At 47.7% G+C, this 20,295-nt stretch overlaps 1 protein-coding gene across 2 annotated transcripts in view; it reads left to right on the forward strand.

Moving 5' to 3' along the window:
• Positions 1 to 6,806: 6,806 nt before the first annotated feature.
• Positions 6,807 to 20,295, forward strand: part of LOC144674608 (poly(U)-binding-splicing factor PUF60-like) — a 67,934-nt gene continuing 54,445 nt past the window's right edge. For both annotated transcript variants that reach the window (XM_078535883.1, XM_078535884.1), the window contains exons 1-2: positions 6,807 to 6,914; positions 10,619 to 10,660. In XM_078535883.1, the coding sequence (XP_078392009.1) occupies positions 6,888 to 6,914; positions 10,619 to 10,660 (69 nt within the window). In that variant the 5' untranslated portion in view covers positions 6,807 to 6,887. The remainder of the gene's footprint in view (positions 6,915 to 10,618; positions 10,661 to 20,295) is intronic.

The raw sequence follows: 20,295 nt of genomic DNA on the forward strand, positions 1-20,295 counted from the left end.
AATCAAGGGACACGGGGATTATGCAGGAAAATGGTGTTGAAGTAGAAAATCAACCATGATCTCATTGAATGGCAGAGAGGGCTCGAAGGACTGAATGGCCTATTCCTGCTTCTATTTCTTATATTCTTATGATCCGTTGGTTGTCGAATCACTTAGCTGTGTCTATCACTTGCTGGTTATGCTGTTTCGCAGGCAAGTAGTCCTGTGTTGTATCTTCGCCAGGTTAACATCTCATTTTTAGGGTATGTCTGATGCTGCTCCTGGCATGCCCTCCTGCACTCTTCATTGAACCAGGGTTGATTCCCTGGTTTGATGGTAATGGTAGAGTGGGGGATATACTGGGCCATGAGGTTGCAGATTGTGTACAGTTCTGCTGCTGCTGATGGCCCACAGCGCCTCTATTAGTTTGAAATCTATCCCATTTAGCACGGTGGTAGTGCCACACAACACGATGGAGGGTATCCTCAATGTGAAAACGGAACTTATTCTCCACAAGGACTCCTACCGGTACTGTCAAGGGCAGATGCATCTGCGACAAGTAGACTGATGAGGACGAACTCAAGTACGTTTCTCCTTCTTGTTGGTTCCCTCACCACCTGTTGCAGACCCAGTCTAGCAGCTATGTCCTTTAGCCAGCTCGGTCAGTAGTGGTGCTACCGAGCCACTCTTGCTGTTGGACATTGAAGTCCCCCACCCAGAGTACATTCTGCGCCCTTGCCACCCTCAGTGCTTCCTCCAAGTGATGTTCAACGTGGAGGAGCACTGATTCATCAGCTGAGGGGAGGTGGTACGTGGTAATCAGCAGGAGGTTTCCTTGCCCATGTTTGACCTGATGCTATGAGACTTCATGGGGTCCAGAGTCAATGTTGAGGACTCCCAAGGCAACTCCCTCCCTACTGTATACCACTGTGCCGCCACCTCTGCTGGCTCTGTCCTGTCGGTGGTTCAGGACGTACCCAGGGAGGTGGGTGCCTGGGACATTATCTGTAAAGTATGATTTGGTGAATATGACTATGTCAAACTGTTTCCTGACTAGTCTGTGAGACAGCTCTCCCAGTTTTGGCACTAGCCCCCAGATGTTAGAGAGAAGGACTTTGCAAGGTTAAGGGGCTAGCTTTGCCGTTGTCATTTCCGGTTGATGGAGAGGGGTCCGTCCAGTTTCATCCCTTTTTTTTAGACTTTGTAGTAGTTTGGTACAAGTGATTGGATTGCTCAACCATTTCAGAGAACAGTTAAGAGTCAACCACATTGCTGTGGGTCTGGAGTCAGTTAGGCCAGACCGGGTAAGGACGGCAGATCTCCTTCCCTAAAGGACATTAGTGAACAAGATGGGTTTTTACAAAAACCAACAACCGTTTCATGATCACTATTACGAACCTATTATTGACCTCCTCTGGAGGACCCCAGCATCACAGATGTCTTCAAGCAGTTCGATTCACTCCATGTGATATCAAGAAATGGCTGAAGTCACTGGATACTGCAAAGGCTATAGGCCCTGACAACATCCCAGCTGTCGTACTGATCCAGATCTTGCCACATCCCTGGCTAAGCTGTTCCAGTACAGCTACAATACTGGCATCTACCTGGCTATCTGGAAAATTGCCCAGGTATGTCCCGTACATAAAAAGGACAATTCAATACAGCCAATTACCGCCCCATCAGTCTACACTTGATCATCAGTAAAGTGATGGAAGGGGTTATCAACAATGCTGTCAACTTGCTTAGCAATAACCTGCTCACTGACGCTCAGTTTGGGTCCTGCCAGGGCCACTCAGCTCCTGACCTCATTACAGCCTTGGTTCAAACATGGACAAAAGGGCTGAACTCCCGAGGTGAGGTGAGAGTGACTGCCCTTGACATCAAGGCAGCATTTGACCGAGTGTGGCATCAAGGAGCCCTAGCAAAACTGGAGTCAATGGGAATTGGGTGAAAACTCTCCACTAGTTGGAGTCATAATTAGCTCAAAGGAAGACGGTTGTGGTTGTTGGAGGTCAATCGTCTCAGTTCCAAGACAGCACTGTAGGAATTCCTAAGAATAGTGTCCTAGGCATCTTCAACTACAGACCTTCCTTTCATCATAAGGTCAGAAGTGGGGATGTTCACTGACGATTGCACAATGTTCAGCACCATTCGTGACTCCTCAGATACTGAAGCAGCCCATGTCCAAATGCAGCAAGACCTGGACAATATCCAGGCTTGGGCTAACATGTGGTAAGTAACATTCGTGCCACACAAGTGTCAGGCAATGACCATCTCCAACAAGAGAGAATCCACCCATCGCCCCTTGACATTCAATGGCATTACCATCACTGAATCCCCCATTATCGTACGAACATATGAATTAGGAGTAGGAGTAGGTAATTTGGCCCCTCGAGCCTGCTCCGCCATTCAGTAAGTTCATAGCTGATCTGATTGTAACCTCAACCCCACATTCCTGCCCACCCCGATAACCTTTCACCCTCTTGTTAATCAAGAATCTATCTACCTCTGCCTTAAAAATATTCAAAGACTCTGCTTCTACCGCCTTTTGAGGAAGAGAGTTCCAAAGAGTCACTACACTCTGCAAGAAAAAATTCTCTTCTCTGTCTTAAATGAGCCACCCCTTATTTTTAATCAGTGACCCTTAGTTCTAGATTTTCCCACAAGAGGAAACATCCCCTCCATATCCACCCTGTTAAGACCCCTCAGGACCTTAAAGGTTTTAACCAAGTAAATCAATATCCTGGGGGTTACCATTGGCCAGAAACTGAAGTGGACTAGCCATATAAACACTATGGCTATAAAAGCAGGTCAGAGGCTAAGAATCCTACAGCGAGTAACTCACCTCCTGACTCCCAAAGCCTGTCCACCATCTACAAGGCACAAGTCAGGGGTGTGATGGAATATTCTCCATTGCCTGGATGAGTGCAGCTCCAATGACACTCACGAAGCTTGACACAATCCAGGACAAAGCAGCCCATTTGATTGGCATCCCTTCCACAAACATTCACTCCCTCCAGCACTGACCCAGTAGCAGCAGTGTGTACCATTTACAAGATGTACTGCAGAAACTCAACAAGCCTCATACGGACAAGCAGCAGGAGTAGGCCATTTGGCCCCTCAAGCCTGCTCCGCCATTTAATAAGATCTGAGAGTAACCTCAAATCTGCATCCTGCCCACCCTTGATAACCTATCACCCCCTTGTTTACCAAGAATCTACCCACCTCTGCCTAAAAGATATTCAAAGACTCTGCTTCCACCACATTTTCAGGAAGAGAGCTCCAAGGACTCACAACCCTCTGAATGAAAAAACATTGCCTCTTCTCTGTTTTAAATGGCGGCCTCTTATTTTTAAACAGTGACCCCTCGTTCTAGATTCTCCCACAAGAGGAAACATCCTCTCCACATCTGCCCTGTCAAGACCTCTCAGGATCTTATATGTTTCAATCAAGTCGCTTCTTACTCTTCTAAACTCCAGCAGATACAAGCCTAACCTGTCCGACCTTTCCTCATAAGACAACCTGCCCATTCCAGGTATTAGTCAAGTAAACCTTCTCTGAACTGCTTCCAATGTATTTACATCCTTCCTCAAATAAGGTGACCAATGCTACACACAGTACGGCAGATGTGGTCTCACTAGTGCTTTGTATAACTGAAGCATAACCTCCTTACTTTTGTGTTCAATTCCCCTTGCAATAAATTATAAAATTCTATTTGCTTTCCTAATTACCTGCTGTACCTACATACTAGCCTTTTTCAATTCATGCACTAAGACACCCAGATCCCTCTGCTCTCCAGAGCTCTGCAATTTCTCCCCATGAGAAAATGGACAATTTCACATTTTCTCACATTATACTCCATTTGCCAGATCTTTTCCCACTCACTTAACCTATCTATATCTTTTTGTAGCCGCCTTAAGTCCTCTTCACAACTTACTTTCCTACCTATCTTTGTGTCATCAGCAAATTTGGCAACCATCCCGTCCATCCTTCATCCAAGTCTTTTATATAAACTGTAAACAGTCAAGGTGCCATCACTGACCTCTGTGGTACATAAGACCATAAGACATAGGAGCAGAAATTAGGCCAATCGGCCCATTGAGTCTGCTCCGCCATTCAATCATGGTTGATAAGTTTCTCAATCCCATTCTCCCGCCTTCTCCCCGTAACCTTTGATCCCCTTACCAATCAAGAACCTATCTATCTCGCTCTTAAATACACTCAATGACCTGGCCTCCACAGCCTTCTGTGGCAATGAATTCCATAGATTCACCACTCTCTGGCTAAAGAAGTTTCTCCTCATCACTGTTCTAAAAGATCTTCCCTTTACTCTGAGGCTGTGCCCTCGGGTCCTAGTCTCTCCTACTAATGGAAACATCTTCCCCACGTCCACTCTATCCAGGCCTTTCAGTATTCTGTAAGTTTCAATCAGACCCCCCCCTCATCCTTCTAAACTCCATCGAGTATAGACCCAGAGTCCTCAAACGTTCTTCATATGTTAAGCCTTTCATTCCTGGGATCATTCTCGTGAACCTCCTCTGGACCCTCTCCAGGGCCAGAACATCCTTCCTGAGATACGGGGCCCAAAATTGCTCACAATATTCCAAATGTGGTCTGACAAGAGCCTTATAAAGCTCAGCAGCACATCCCTGCTTTTATATTCTAGTCCTCTCGAAATAAATGCCAACATTGCATTTGCCTTCCTAGCTACTGACTCAACCTGCAAGTTAACCTTAAGAGAATCCTGGACTAGGACTCCCAAGTCCCTTTGCACTCCAGATTTCTGAATTCTCTCCCCATTTAGAAAATAGTCCATGCCTCTATTCTTCCTACCAAAGTGCATGACCTCACACTTCCCCATGTTGTATTCCATCTGCCACTTCTTTGCCCATTCTCCTAACTTGTCCAAATCCTTCTGCAGCCTCCCCGCCTCCTCAATACTACCTGTCCCTCCACCTATCTTTGTATCATCTGCAAACTTAGCCAGGATGCCCTCAGTTCCTTCATCTAGATCATTAATGTATAAAGTGAAAAGTTGTGGTCCCAACACTGACCCCTGCGGAGCTCCACTGGTCACCGGCCGCCATCCTGAGAAGGATCCCCTTATCCCCACTCTCTGCCTTCTGCCAGACAGCCAATCTTCTATCCATGCTAAATACCTTGCATCTAACGCCATGGGCTCTTATCTTACTGAGTAGCCTCCTATGCGGCACCTTGTCAAAGGCCTTCTGGAAGTCCAAGTAGATAACATCCATTGGCTCTCCTTTCTCTAACCTACTCATTACCTCCTCAAAGAATTCTAACAGATTTGTCAGGCATGACGTCCCCTTGATGAAACCATGCTGACTTTGCCCGATTTCACCATGCACTTCCAAGTATTCTGAAATCTCATCCTTAATAATGGACTCTAAAATCTTACCAACGACCGAGGTCAGGCTAATCGGCCTGTAATTTCCCGTCTTTTGCCTCACTCCCTTCTTAAACAGGGGGGTTACATTAGCGATTTTCCAGTCCTCTGGGACCCTCCCTGACTCCAGTGATTCCTGAAAGATCACCACTAACACCTCCACTATCTCTTCAGCTATCTCCTTCAGAACTCTGGGGTGTAATCCATCTGGACCAGGTGATTTATCTACCTTCAGACCTTTCAGTTTTCCTAGCACCTTCTCCTTGGTGATGGCGAGGTTGCCTCGTCCTCCCTTAAGTATGCTTCTTCTTCCTAGGGATGAATTTTTGCTGTGTCTCCCAAATTACTCCCAGAAACTCCTGCCATTGCTGTTCCACTGTCTTTCCTGCTAGGCTCATCTCCCAGTCAATTCTGGCCAGTTCCTCCTTCATGCCTCTGTAGTTGCCTTTATTCAACTGTGATACATCACTCAATACATCTTGCCAGTCGGAAAAAGTCCCATTTATGCCTACTCTCTGCTTCCTGTTAGCCAGCCAATCTTCCATCCATGCCAAGGCAGGAAAGTGGAGTTGAGGATTATCAGATCAGCCATGATCTCATTGAATGGCGGAGCCGAATGGCCTACTTCTGCTCCTGTGTCTTATGGTCAATATGTTACCCCCTGTACCACGAGGTTTTAATTTCTGCAATCATCTTTGATGTGGGACTTTATCAAATGTCTCCTTAGGCAGCACCTTCCAAACCCACGGCCGTTGGAGATGGCAGGACAGGTTGGGATCCGTGGCTTTATAAAGAGCATAGAGCACAAAAGCAAGGAAGTTACGGTGAATCCATTCAGCCTCACCTGGAGTATTGCATCCAGCTCTGGATACCACATTTTAGGAACAATGTGAGGGCGTGAGAGAGGATGCATAAAAGATTCAGTCTTTACAGTAATTCAATTACCTCGATAGATTGGAGAAGCTGGGGCTGTTTTCCTCAGAGACGGTTGGGAGATTTGAAATTGGTGTTCAAATTCTTAAGGCATAGAGTACTACATAGGGTGGATAAAATCTATTTTGTCTTACTCGGATGCTACCAGACCTGCTGAGAATTTCCAGCACTTCTTGTTTTAATTCCAGATCTCCAGTACCTGCAGTGATTGACTTTTGGTTAAGATCTAGAATGCATTGCTGAGAATTAGGCAGAGCCAGATCCAACATTAGTTTAAACAACATTATGGGGGTTTTCAATTGCAGGTAGGGTGAAATCCTGTTCAATGTTCAGTATTTAGGTTGGTTTGAGTTAATGACAGATCGGAGGTCGCGAGTTGTTGTTCTGACTGACCTCAGGGAGGCCATAAATTGGTGGCGGCGTGGGCGGGGCTTCGTCCCACGTGACCCAGGGATGGCGGTTGGGGGATCTCGCGAGATCTCTCGGTGCCTGTTGTGGAGCGGGTGTGAGATCTCGCGAGAGCAGCGGGCGGACGAGCCATCGCGCGCGGTGCTGGAGCGGCGGATGAATGGCGTCGCTCACAGGCTTTCCTCAGGTAAAGAACAGGGAGGAGAGAGGGACGGGGGGAGAGAGAGAGAGGAGGAAGAAGAAAGGATGGATGAGCGGTGGCTTATAGCACCGCCTGACCTCAGCGCCCCGCGGGGGCGGTGTGTTGCCACCCAGCGCCGCCCGGGCCTAGTCCCTAAAGAGGCGGACGCAGCCTGGAGCTCGAGTGGAGCCGAGGCGGGCGGGTGCTCGGTGGTGGGGGCAGGCGCACGCGGATACGCTCGGGGATGGATGGGATGGGGGGGGGGGGCTCGGACGCGCGCTCTCGGGGATCGGGGGGGGGGGGGCTCGGACGCGCGCTCTCGGGGATCGGGGGGGGGCTCGGACGCGCGCGCGCGCGCTTGGGAATGGGTGGGGGGGGGCTCGGACGCGCGCTCGGGGTGGGGGGCTCGGACGCGCGCTCGGGGTGGGGGGGCTCGGACGCGCGCTCGGGGTGGGGGGGAGGGGCAAGCGCGCTCGGGGTGGGGAGGGGGGGGTGCCAAGCGCGCTCGGGGTGGGGAGGGGGGGGGTGCCAAGCGCGCTCGGGGTGGGGAGGGGGGGGGTGCCAAGCGCGCTCGGGGTGGGGAGGGGGGGGGTGCCAAGCGCGCTCGGGGTGGGGAGGGGGGGGGTGCCAAGCGCGCTCGGGGTGGGGAGGGCCGGGGGGTGCCAAGCGCGCTCGGGGTGGGGGGGGGCCAAGCGCGCTCGGGGTGGGGGGGGGCCAAGCGCGCTCGGGGTGGGGGGGGGCCAAGCGCGCTCGGGGTGGGGGGGGGCCAAGCGCGCTCGGGGTGGGGGGGGCCAAGCGCGCTCGGGGTGGGGGGGGGGCCAAGCGCGCTCGGGGTGGGGGGGGGCCAAGCGCGCTCGGGGTGGGGGGGGGCCAAGCGCGCTCGGGGTGGGGGGGGGCCAAGCGCGCTCGGGGTGGGGAGGGCCGGGGGGGGGCAAGCGCGCTCGGGGTGGGGGGGGCCGGGGGGGGCCAAGCGCGCTCGGGGTGGGGGCCAAGCGCGCTCGGGGTGGGGAGGGGGGGCGCCAAGCGGGGTGGGGAGGGGGGGGCGCCAAGCGCGCTCGGGGTGGGGAGGGGGGGGCGCCAAGCGCGCTCGGGGTGGGGAGGGGGGGGCGCCAAGCGCGCTCGGGGTGGGGAGGGGGGGGCGCCAAGCGCGCTCGGGGTGGGGAGGGGGGGGCGCCAAGCGCGCTTGGGGAGGGGGGGGCGCCAAGCGCGCTCGGGGTGGGGAGGGGGGGCGCCAAGCGCGCTCGGGGTGGGGAGGGGGGGCGCCAAGCGCGCTCGGGGTGGGGAGGGGGGGGCGCCAAGCGCGCTCGGGGTGGGGAGGGGGGGCGCCAAGCGCGCTCGGGGTGGGGAGGGGGGGGTGCTCCAGGGGGAGTGCTTGGGGGTATTGGAGGGGCTTTGGGGGTGAAGGGTGATTGCAGGGATTGGTGGTGATTGGTCATTGGGAGCACTCGGGGGTGGGATGGACTGGTGATTGGGGCAGTCTCGGGGTGCGGAGAGGTGATTTGGGGGAGTGCCCAAAGAGTTGTCTCGATGTAGGACATAGTATAAATCGGGAAATAATGGAGGTGTGTAAGAAGGGCGCTACAATTGTCATGGGTGATTTTAATCTGCATATTGACCAGACAAATCAGATTTGAAGGGGTAACATGGAAGATGAATTTATAGAATGCATCAGGGATTGTTTCTTAAAGCAATACATTGCAGAACCTGCCCGGGAACAGGCTATTTTAGATCTTGTAATGCATAATGAGGTAAGATTAAGACCTTGTAGTTAAGGATCCTCTAGGGGTAGCGATCACAACATGGTAGAATTTCAAATTCAGCTTGAGGCTGAGCAACTCAGGTCTCAAACCAGTGTCCTCAACTTAAATAATGGCAATTACAGAGGTATGAAGAAAGAGTTGCCTAAAGTGGGCTAGGAAAATAGACTAAGGGGAATGTCAGTGGATGAGCAGTGGCAGATATTTCATAATGCTCAGCAAAAATTTATCCCAGGCAAAAAGGACTCAAGGAGAAGGATGAACCACCTGTGCTTGACAAAGGTGGTCAAGGAGCGTATCCAATCAAACACTAAGGCGTACAAAGCGGTGAAAATTAGTGATAGGCCAAAGGATTGGTAATTTTTTAGGAACTAGCAGCGGGTGACTAGAAAGCTAATAAAGAGGGAGAAAATTGATTAGAGGTCGTGGGAATTTGGAACTCTGCCTGGAAGGGTGGAAGAGGCAGAAACCCTCATTACATTTAAGAAGTATTTGGATGTGCATTTGCAATGCCATGGCATACAAGGCTATGGGCCTAGTGCTGGAAAATGGGATTAGAATAGTTAGGTACTTGTTTGACCTGCGCAGACTCGATGGGCCGAAGGGTCTTTTTCTGTGCTGTAGACCTCTATGACTAAATATAAAAACAAACAACAAGAGCCTCTACTGGTATATAAAAAGAGAGTGGCCAGAGTGAGCATGGGACCCTTGGAGGATGCAAGTGGAGAATTGATAACGGGGAACAGGGAAACGGCAGATAATTTAAACCAATATTTTGCATCGGTCTTCATGGTGGAGGACGCTATAAACATCCCAAAGATATCAGATTAGCGAGGAGCTAATGGGAGGAAAGATCTTGTAACTGTCTCTAGCACAAGGGACAAAGTATTTGACAAACTAAAGGCAGACAAGTTGCCAGGACCTGATGGCCTGCATCCAAGGGTTTTAAAGGAAGTGGTCCCAGCAGATTGGAAAACCACTAATGTGATGCCCCTGTTCAGGATGGGAGGGAGACAAAATGCAGGAAACTATAGACCAGTCAGCCTAACATCTGTTGTTGGGAAAATGCTAAGAGTCCATTATTAAGGAAGAAATAGGACATTTAACAAAGCTTAACGCAGAGTCAACATGGTTTTGTGAAAGGGAAATCATGTTTGACAAATTTGCTCTTTGTTCTTTGAGGATATAACAAGCAGAGTTGATAAAGGGGAACCGGTAGATGTAGTGTATTTGGATTTCCATAAGTTATTCGATAAGATGCCATATAAAAGGTTATTGAACAAGATAGGAGCTCAAGATATTGAGAGTAATGTATTAGTATGGATTGAGGATTGGTTAACACACAGAAGACAGAGAGTCGGTATTAATGACAGAATTTTACCCTTGTCGGGTGGGCCAGACCGCAATTTCACACTGGCGGGCCAATTAAGGGGGGGGTTGAATGGTACACTTGACAGGGAGGGGTAATTGGGGGGACTTGGAGGCACAGGGGGTAATTTGGGGTGTTTGGAGGGGCAAGGGGGATTTTTGAGGGGTGGGGGAGGGGACAGATTTGGTGGAGGGGCTGGGGGAGGGGTGGATCCAGCCCTCCCCACCCTGCCTCTCCCACCCCCAGCAGGAGAGGGCCATTACCCCTGCCAGAACAATATCAAGGCTTGAACTTTTAATTCAGGTGACATAATGTTAGCTTGTGTTCCTCAGAGTTTGCAGATTGGAGCACAATTTGTTGTAGGTGTTTACAATATTATAGGGATTCTGTTGGATTGCTACATAGAAAACCTCCTGACTGGGAGAATCTAAAGCAAGGCAACAAATCAGAACTCTGCCCACTGAGGCTGTTCTGTACACTAAGCTCAGTTAGGAAAGGGTCAGTGTTGTGTGTGTATGTAGTAATGAAGGTGAGAGCATTCTTTCCACTTTACTCTCATTATACTCTCTTGTTTAATCCAACAGATGCTGGAGCCCTTGGGAAGCCCCACGTTGCAGATGATGCTAGTAGGTCTTTTTAAAAGCTTTACTCGTCACTGTGTGTCACACTTACTTATGTTGCAGTTGTGGAATGTGGGAGCGTTTAGATGCCAAGGCCAAACACGTTTGCAGAAAGTGTAAGCAGCTAGAGGAATTCCGGATCAGGATTATTGCACTGGAAGCCAAACTGCAGACACTGCGCAACATAAGGGAGGGGGAGAAATACTAGGACACTTTGTTCCAGAAGATGGTCACACCTCTTAGATTAGGGTTGTCTGTTTTGTTCAGTGGTGAGGAACAGGAGGGTGTGACCATGAGTGAGGCAGGTTAAGGGACCGAGCAGACAGGAGTGCAGGAGCCTCAGACTTTGCAATTGTCAGACAGGTTTGAGATGCTCACAACCTGTATGGACGAAAGTGAGGTGTGCAAGGTGGATGAGCAGGCTGGCCATGGCACCATCATACAAGAAGCTGTTCAAGCAGGGGGAGCAAACTGGAATGTAGTGGTAGCAGGGGACAGTATAGTGAGGGGGCTTGACGCTGTTCTCTGCAGCAAAGAGCGAGAGTCCAGACAGCTGTGTTGCCTGCCTGGTGCCAGGGCTCGGGATGTCTCCTCATGGCTGGAGAGGAACTTGCAGCGGGAGGGAGAGGATCCAGTTGCCGTGGTACATGTAGGTACCAATGACATAGGCAGAGCAAGGAAAGAGGTTCTGCATAGCCAGTATGAAGGGCTAAGTACCAGATTAAAAACTATAACCTCAGAGGTAATAATTTCTAAATTAATATCTGAGCCACATGCAAATTGGCATAGGTCAAATAAAATTAGGGAGATGAATGCGTGGCTCTAAGACTGGTGTGGCAGAAGTGGATTCCAATTTATGGGGCACTGGCACCAGTACTGGGGAAAGTGGGGGCTGGACCTTTGGGATTCTCCGCACCTGAACCATGCTAGGACGAGTGTTCTTACAAATCGCATAACTAGGGAAGTAGAGAGAGTTTTAAACTCACTTGTGGGGGCAAGGGATCAAATGTGGGAAGATGTGACATATCAAGGAGTCGAGACAAGATAAGAGGGAAAGGTATTAACATGGGAAATGATAAATAGGCCATGACAGGAAGGGACAAGTCTAAGAGTAAACTAACAGGATGACACTAAAGATTACAAAAATAAAAGGACAAAACTTAAGGCTCTGTATCTGCACATAATATTTGAAACGAAGCAGATGAACTGATGGTACAAATAAAGATAAGTAAATGCGATCTAATAGCCATTACAGAGCCATGGCTACAGGATGGGATAGATTGGGACTTAAATATTGACGGGTATGTGACTTTTAGGAAGTTAGGAAAAGATGGAGGGTTGGCTTTGTTAATTAAAGGCAACAACACAATAGAAAGCGATGACCTAAGTTAAGGAAACCAGGATATAGAAGTGGTTTGGGTAGAGATGAGGAATGATAAAGACAAGTCGCATGTGGGAGTGGTGTACAGGGCCCCTAACAGTAATCACATGGAAAGACGGAGTATCAAAGAAGAAATAGTGGGAGCTTGTCAGAAAGGTACAGGGGATTTTAATCTACATATAAACTGGAACCAGATGGTCAAAGGTAGTGTAGATGACAAATTCATAGAATGTTTTGTGCATAGTTTCTTAGATCAGCACATTGTAGAGCCAACCAGAGAGCAGGCTCTACTATACCTGGTGTTGAGTAATGAGAGAGGATTAATTAATGACCTCATAAAGAATGTGCCCCTAGGTAGCAGTGATCATAATATAATTGGATTTTATATTCAGTTTGAGGGTGGGTCTAAGACTAGTATTTTAAATTTAAGGGTAATTAAGAGGGCATGAAAGCAGAGCTAGCTAAAGTGAACTAGCAATTTAGGTTAAGGGATAGGACAATAGAGATGCAGTGGCAGATATTTAAAGCGTTATTTCAGAATACACAGAATAGATACCTTCCAACGAGAGAAACTCCCAAGGGGAGGACCCACCATCTGTGGTTAACTACAAAAGCTAAAGATAGTATCAAACTTAAAGTAAGGGTATGTAATTGCATAAGGGTGGGTGGCAGATCAAGATTGGACTGCCCTGTGGATGGGGGTGTTGAGGCCGTGAGCTGCCCTGGGGGTTGAGGGGGGAGGGTGTTGGGGCAGAGTGTGAGCTCCTGGGGGGGCGAGGGGTGTGAGCTTCCCCTGTGGGGGTGGGGGGAGTGTTTGAGTGTGTGTGTGAGAGCTCGGGGGGGGGTGGGGGTGGAGGTTGAGGGTGAGAGCTACCCTGGGGGTGGGGAGGTTGAGGGTGTGAGCTGTCCTGGGAATGGGGACAAGTGGGTTGGGGGGTAGGGGGGCGGGGTGTGAGCTGCCCTGGGAGTGAGAGGACTGAATATTTGAGCTGTATTTTTTCCCCATCATTCGCACAGAGTTTCTACAGCTACATTCAACTGCTGATCGGATAGGACTTGGTCCTTGCACACATTCAGGACGTCACTCATTGGCAATATTGTTGCTTTGATTGAGAATGGATTGTTAATACTAATGCAAAGTGGAATTTTCATGCAGCTCTTCCTGGTGAACTTCCTGTGCTGAACCCAGTATATTGCAGAATGTGCCCTTGAATTGGAGCATCGGTAACTTGTCATGTGAAGTAGATATTTCTCTAGGAAAGTGCTCCTTCTGTTGTCAAATTCAGCCAATGAGGCTCTAAACTAATCACTCCTGGAACCAAAACACACTCCAATAATTTGTTAACAAGTTTGTGTCTATATGAAATGGCTTTTTTTGTATGGTTTTTCTTTTGATGAGTTGGGAGATTTCATAAGACCATAGATGTAATGATGTCCAGAATGACCTCATTGTCAGAATTGTCATGGAATTGTTGCAATTCAGAAGGGGGCCATTCATGTTCTCACAGAAAACAAATATAGATGACTCAGCTAGTCCACACATAGCCCTGCAGATCTTCTCTAGCTAATTACCCAATTCTCTTCTGAAAGCCACAATTTAATCTACCTCCACCATGCTCTCGTGCAGTGAATTCCAGATCCTAACCACTTGCTGCGTTAGATTGGTGCCCTCTGGTCCATGACTGTTCAGTGGAAACAGTTTATCCCTGTGTACTCTGTCTAGATCCCTCATGAGTTGAACACCTCTATCTTCTTTGAACCTTCTCTAAGGAGAACAGTCTCAACTTTGCCAATCCATCCATGTAATCCCTGGAACCATTCTCATAAATCTTTGGAAAGGTGGCTGGATGTGGAAGCAGGATGGTCACCTCAGGTTGGAGAAGGAGAGCTCCACAAGCTTTTAAAGGACTGTAGGAAACTAGGAAGCAAACTATTCGCAGTTCTTAGCATACAGCACTAAGTTCATTACTGGTATTATAACAGCAACTTTTAATTCTGCAGTGCCTTTGCAACAGAAAACATGCCAAGGTGCTTTATGTAGGGTGGTCTAGACTATACATGTCTGCAGACTCACGCCTATGTGGCTAACTCTTAATTGCTGTCTGATGTGCCGAGCGCAAGTTCCTCCACATCACACAAGGATAAATAGAACAAATCAGTAAAATGGGATTGACCACTTTGCTGTGACAAAGGCACGCCCTGCCCATTTGACATCCTCACTAACACCTGGGGTCAAGTGCCAAAGCTGGGTGAGCTATTGCAGACTGATCAGGATGAGATTCTATAAGTATTACTATCAGCTAATCTAACCATTGCCCCATGACATTCAGTGGCATTACCATCACTGAATGCCCCACTGTCAACATCCTGGGGGTTACCATTGACCGGAAACTGAACTGGACCAGCCATATAAATGCTGTGGCTATAAGAGCACGTCAGAGGCTGGGAATCCTGCGACGAGTAACTCACCACCTGCCTCCCCAAAACCTGTCCACCATTTACAAGGCACAAATCAGGAGTGTGATGGAATACTCCCCACTTGTCTGGATGAGTGCAGCTCCCACAACACTTGAAGCTTTACACCGTCCAGGACAAAGCAGTCAGCTTGATTGGCACCCCTTCTACAAACATTCACTCCCTCCACCACCAACACACAGTAGCAGCAGTGTGTACCATCTACAAGATGCACTGCAGAAACACACCATGGCTCCTTAGACAGCAGCTTCCAAACCCACACCCAGCACCATCTAGAAGGACAAGAGCAGCCGATAGATGGGAACACCACCACCTGGAAGTTCCCCTCCAAGTCACTTACCATCCTGACTTGGAAATATATCACTGTTCCTTCACTGTCACTGGGTCAAAATTCAGAAACTCCCAAACAGCACTGTGGGTGTACCTACACCACATGGACTGCAGTAGTTCAAGAAGGTAGCTCACCACCTCGAGGGCAATTAGGGATGGGCAATAAATGCTGGCCTCGCTATAATAAAAGAAACTACTTGTGCTGCTGCAGCTCAGTGTTGTGCAACTGTTGGAGATAAAAGTGAAAGTTTTTGACAGGATAGCAACATTTACAATTTTAAATAATCATTTGGTAGTACAGAACTTGAGTATTTCTGAAAAAAGAGATGTTGAAGCTTTTCACCTTACACTTATCAGGATACCACACAAGAATGCCAATATAAGGGGGAAACAGCAATTTATACTGCATGTGAAAAGAGTGCTGATTGGTTGGCAAGTGGACTGTGGTAGAGGCATTGCATCGGAAAATGCACCAGTGATGGGGGCTGATAACTGCCAAGCATTGTTTGAAATTTAAACCAGGCAGCTTGACCCTGATTGATTACGGCATTGCCCTGAGGAATGAGTCAGCGAATGGCTGTCACTTATTTCATTGAGCTGAAACAGGCGCTATATATATATTTGTTCTTTCTGTTTGTAAAGAACGAAGCCCTGTGTATTAATATATCTAGCTTCCAGTTCACACAGATATGACACACTGCAAGCCCAGCTGATAATCTTAAATTGGCTGTCAGCGTAATTCTTAGCACACTGAGGATTATTTAGCAAATGTTGTCCAATCACGGAATCACATCTAATGTTGGACACTGTGTTTTTGAGTTTTGTAAGCACGGGCTGGTTGGGTATGGTCTGTACCTTGCCCGTTACGAACAGTGGCTGGGGCATGCTGTTGATACGATCTGCCAGTCTTTGAGACGTATTACCTACATACCTAGCGTCATACTGGCACTGAAATTCATATACCACATTGCTCATTTGTGTGATAGGCAGAACCTTTTGGCTCGACGGCAACATCCTGTTAGTAGCGAATACCACTGGTGTTGCTACTGCATAGTAGCAGCGTGATACAGCTAGCTTCAAGTGTTACTCAAATATTTTGAGAGACCTTGCACTTCCAGGATAATCCAAGGTAGACTGGGCACTTTTCAGGGCAAGGGTGGCAGCCTTATGCTCGTTCATGAGTTTGCATGATATATAGCATGAAATGGTCTGATGAGGATAGCCATTATCCCATAGGTTGTCTTTGATGCCCCCATTTCAGCATCAAGCTTGCATGGTGAGCAAATGACTTGGGCCCTATTTACAAGGGTCACTTGATAACACAGAACTTGAGTATTGCTGACAAAAGAGACTTTTTTTGTCTTGCGCTCATCAGGACAATTCGCAAGAAAATACCAATGTCAGGAAAAACAACACATTTATACCACATGAGAAGAGAGTGCTGATGGTCAAGGCGTTGCCATGGAGAATTCAGCATTGATGATAGCCAATGTCCAAGAGCACTAATTTGAGGGTATTGGCGGGAGAGGGGGCTATGTCCATATATTTCGTACTATTCGGCTCCTTTGTTCAGCATCTGCGTATTTCTGGTCTTAGTTAATTATCCCATCAAGCTGATGCCATGTTAGCAACTCAAAATGAGCTGTTTATGTAGTATTCTAAGCTCCATGACCTCCATCTCTGCCTTACATGATGTTCTCTAGGAATGTGTAGGCTTCCCTTATGAGTAGGCCTCCTTATGGGCCTTCATAATTCTGACTACCTCAGCACTCTTTCAGTGCTATCAGATTGCTCGGTTGATTCTTTAGTAACTACATCATCTCTTATCCCTGCTCTGTAAGATGTCTTTGTTCACACAGTTTGGGATTTGCCCCCACTGGCATTGCCCTCCTGCCAATGCCTGGCTGCTATGTGAGACAGGATACTTGACTGTGCTCACTTTAAACCATATTCCACTGGGCAGAAACCACTAAGCTTATTTACAACTCTGTATCCTCACCACTGATTTTATCTTCCTCACCAAGTCCTTACTCACTCATAAACCTTGGATTCATTAACCTACATGGGCGGGGCTGAGGGAGCACCACGCTTTTGAGTGGGGTGTAGGCACTGGGGAACTGCTGTGTTGGTGGGTAGGTGTGAATAACATACGAATTAGGAGCAGGAGTAGGCCAATTGGCCCCTCAAGTCTGCTGTTCTATTCAATATGATCATGGCTGATCCAATTGCAACCTCCACTTCACATTCCTGCCTATCCCTGATAACCTTTCACATCCCATGCTTACCAACAATCTATCTGGCTCTACATTAAAAATTTAAGCACTCTGCTTCCATCGCCTTTTTTTATTCATTTACAGGATGTGGGCGGCGCTGGCTAGGCCAACATTTATTGTTCATCTCTAATTGCCCTCGAGAAGGTGGTAGTGAGGTGCCGCCTTGAACTGCTACAGTCCATGTGGTGTAGGCACACCCACAGTGCTGTTAGGGAGTGCCAGGATTTTGAGCCAGCAACAGTGAAGGAACAGCAGGATGGTGTGTGGCTTGGAGGGGAACTTCCAGGTGGTGGTGTTCCCATCTATCTGGTGCCCTTGCCCTTCTAGATGGTAGAGGCCATGTTTGGAGGGTGCTGCCTAAGGAGCCTTGGTGAGTTGCTGCTGTGCAACTTGTAGATGGTACACACTGCTGCCACTGTGTGTCGGTGGTGGAGGGAGAGAATGTTTGCGGATGGGGTGCCAATCAAGTGGGCTGCTTTGAGGAGGAGAGTTCCAAAGATACTCAATCCTCAGAAGATTTCTCCTCATCTCTGTCTTAAATGGGTGACCCCTTATTTTTAAACAGCAGCCCCAGTTCTAGATTCTCCCACAAGGGGAAACATCCTCTCCACATCACCCTATCAAGTCCCCTCAGGATCTTATGTTTCAGTCAAGTTGCCTCTTACTCTTCTAAACTCCAGCAGATAGAAGCCCAGCCTGTCCAACCTTTCTTCAAAAGACAAACCTGCCCCTTCAAGTATCAGCCTAGTAAACCTTCTCTGAACTGCTTCCAATGCATTTACATGCTTACTTAAATTAGGAGAAGAGGAGTCATATGGACTCAAAACATTAACTCTTGTCTTTTTCTCTACAGATGCTGTCAGCCTTACTGAGTTTTTCCAGCAATTTTTGTTTTTGTAACTGAAGCATAACCTCTCTACTTTTGTATTCAATTCTCCTCGCAATAAATGATAACATACTATTAGTTTTCCTAATTACTTGCTGTACCTGCATACTAATCTTGTTACGATTCATGCCCTAGGACATCCAGATCCCTCTGCATCTCAGAGCTCTGCAATTTTTCACTATTTAGCTAGTATGCGGCATTTTTTATTCTTCCTGTCAAAATGGACAATGTCACATTTCTCCACATTAGACTCCATTTGCCAGATCTTTGCCCACTCACTTAACCTATCTATATCTTTTTGTAGCCTCCTTATGTCCTTTTCACAACTTACTTTCCTACCTATCTTTGTATCATCAGCAAATTTAGCTACCATGCCTTTGGTCCCATCTCCAAGTCATTGATATAAATTGTAAAAAAGTTGAGGCTGTAGTACTGATCCCAGTGGCACACAGCTCATTACATCTTGCCAACCAGACAATGAGCCATTTATATCTACTGTTTCCTGTTAGATTGGACAATCTTCTACCCAGCCAATATATTATCCCCTATACCATGGGTTTATATTTTCTGCAATAACCTTTCATGTGGCACCTTACCAAATACCTTCTGGAAATCTAAGTACAGTACATCCAGCGGTTCCCCTTTATCCACAGCATGTGTTACTTCAAAGAACTGCAATAAATAAGTTGAACATGATTTCTCTTCACAAAGGCATGTTGACTCAGCATGATTACCTTGAATTTACCTAACTGTCCTACTTTAATGTCTTTAACAATAGCTTCTAACATTTTCCCAATAACAGATGTTAAGCTAACTGGCCTGTAATTTCCAGCTTTCTGTCTCCTTTTTTGAATAAAGGAGTTACATTCACTAGTTTCCAATCTAATGGAACCTTCCCTGTACCTAGGGAATTTTGGAATATTAAAACCAATGCATCAACTATCTCCCTAGACACTAACGCCCGAAGATGAAGTCAATCGGGCCCGGGGACTTCTCCGCCCGCAGCTCCAACAATTTGCTCAGTAAAACTTTCTTGGTGGTTGTGATTTACCTGAGTTCCTCCCTCCCTGCCTTCCATTTCCTGATTTACAGCTATTTCTGGAATGTTACTTGTATTCTCTATAATGAAGACTGATGCAAAATACCTGTTCAATTCATCTGCCATCTCCATATTTTCCTTTATTAATTCCCCAGACTCACCTTCTATTGGACTAACGCTCACTTTGCTAACACTTCTTAAACAATATCTATAGAAATTATCTGTTTTTCTATTTCTGGCGAGCTTTTGCTCGTACTCATTTTTCCCTCCTTATCAATCTTATTCTTTGCTGTTTTTAATATTCACAGAATCACAGTGCAGAAGAGGCCCTTCGGCCCATCGAGTCTGCACCGACATGTGAGAAACACCTGACCTACCTACCTAATCCCATTTACCAGCACTTGGTCCATAGCCTTGAATGTTATGATATGCCAAGCGCTCATGCAGGTACTTTTTAAAGGATGTGAGGCAACCTGCCTCCACCACCCTCCCAGGCAGCGCATTCCAGACCATCACCACCCTCTGGGTAAAAATATTTTTCCTCGCATCCTCCTCACCTCCTGCCCCTCACCTTGAACTTGTGTCCCCTTGTGACTGACCCTTCAACTAAGGGGAACAGCTGCTCCCTATCCACCCTGTCCATGCCCCTCATAATCTTGTACACCTTGATCAGGTCGCCCCTCAGTCTTCTCTGCTCCAATGAAAACACCCCAAGTCTATCCAACCTCTCATCATAACTCAAATGTTTCATCCCAGGTAACGTCCTGGTGAATCTCCTCTGCACCCCCTCCAGTGCACTCACATCCTTCCTATAATGTGGCGAGCAGAACTGCACACAGTACTCCAGCTGTGGCCTCAACCAAGGTTTTATACAACTCCAGCATGACCTCCCTACTTTTGTAATCTATGCCTCGATTGATAAAGGCAAGTGTCCCATATGCCTTTTTCACCACCCCACTAACATGCCCCTCCACCTTCAGAGATCGATGGACACACATGCCAAGGTCACTTTGTTCCTCAGAACTTCCTAGTGCCATGCCGTTCATTGAATACTTCCTTGTCAAATTACTCCTTCCAAAGTGTATTACCCCACACTTTTCAGGGTTAAATTCCATCTGCCACTTATTTGCCCATTTGACCATCCTGTCTATAATCTTCCTGTAGCCCAAGACACTCAACCTCACTGTTAACCACCCAACCAATCTTTGTGTCATCCGCAAACTTACTAATACTACCCCCCACACAGTCATCTATGTC

Source organism: Cetorhinus maximus, chromosome 3 (genome assembly GCF_964194155.1).
Source record: "Cetorhinus maximus chromosome 3, sCetMax3.hap1.1, whole genome shotgun sequence".
In the NCBI taxonomy this organism is placed as follows: Eukaryota; Metazoa; Chordata; class Chondrichthyes; order Lamniformes; family Cetorhinidae; genus Cetorhinus; species Cetorhinus maximus.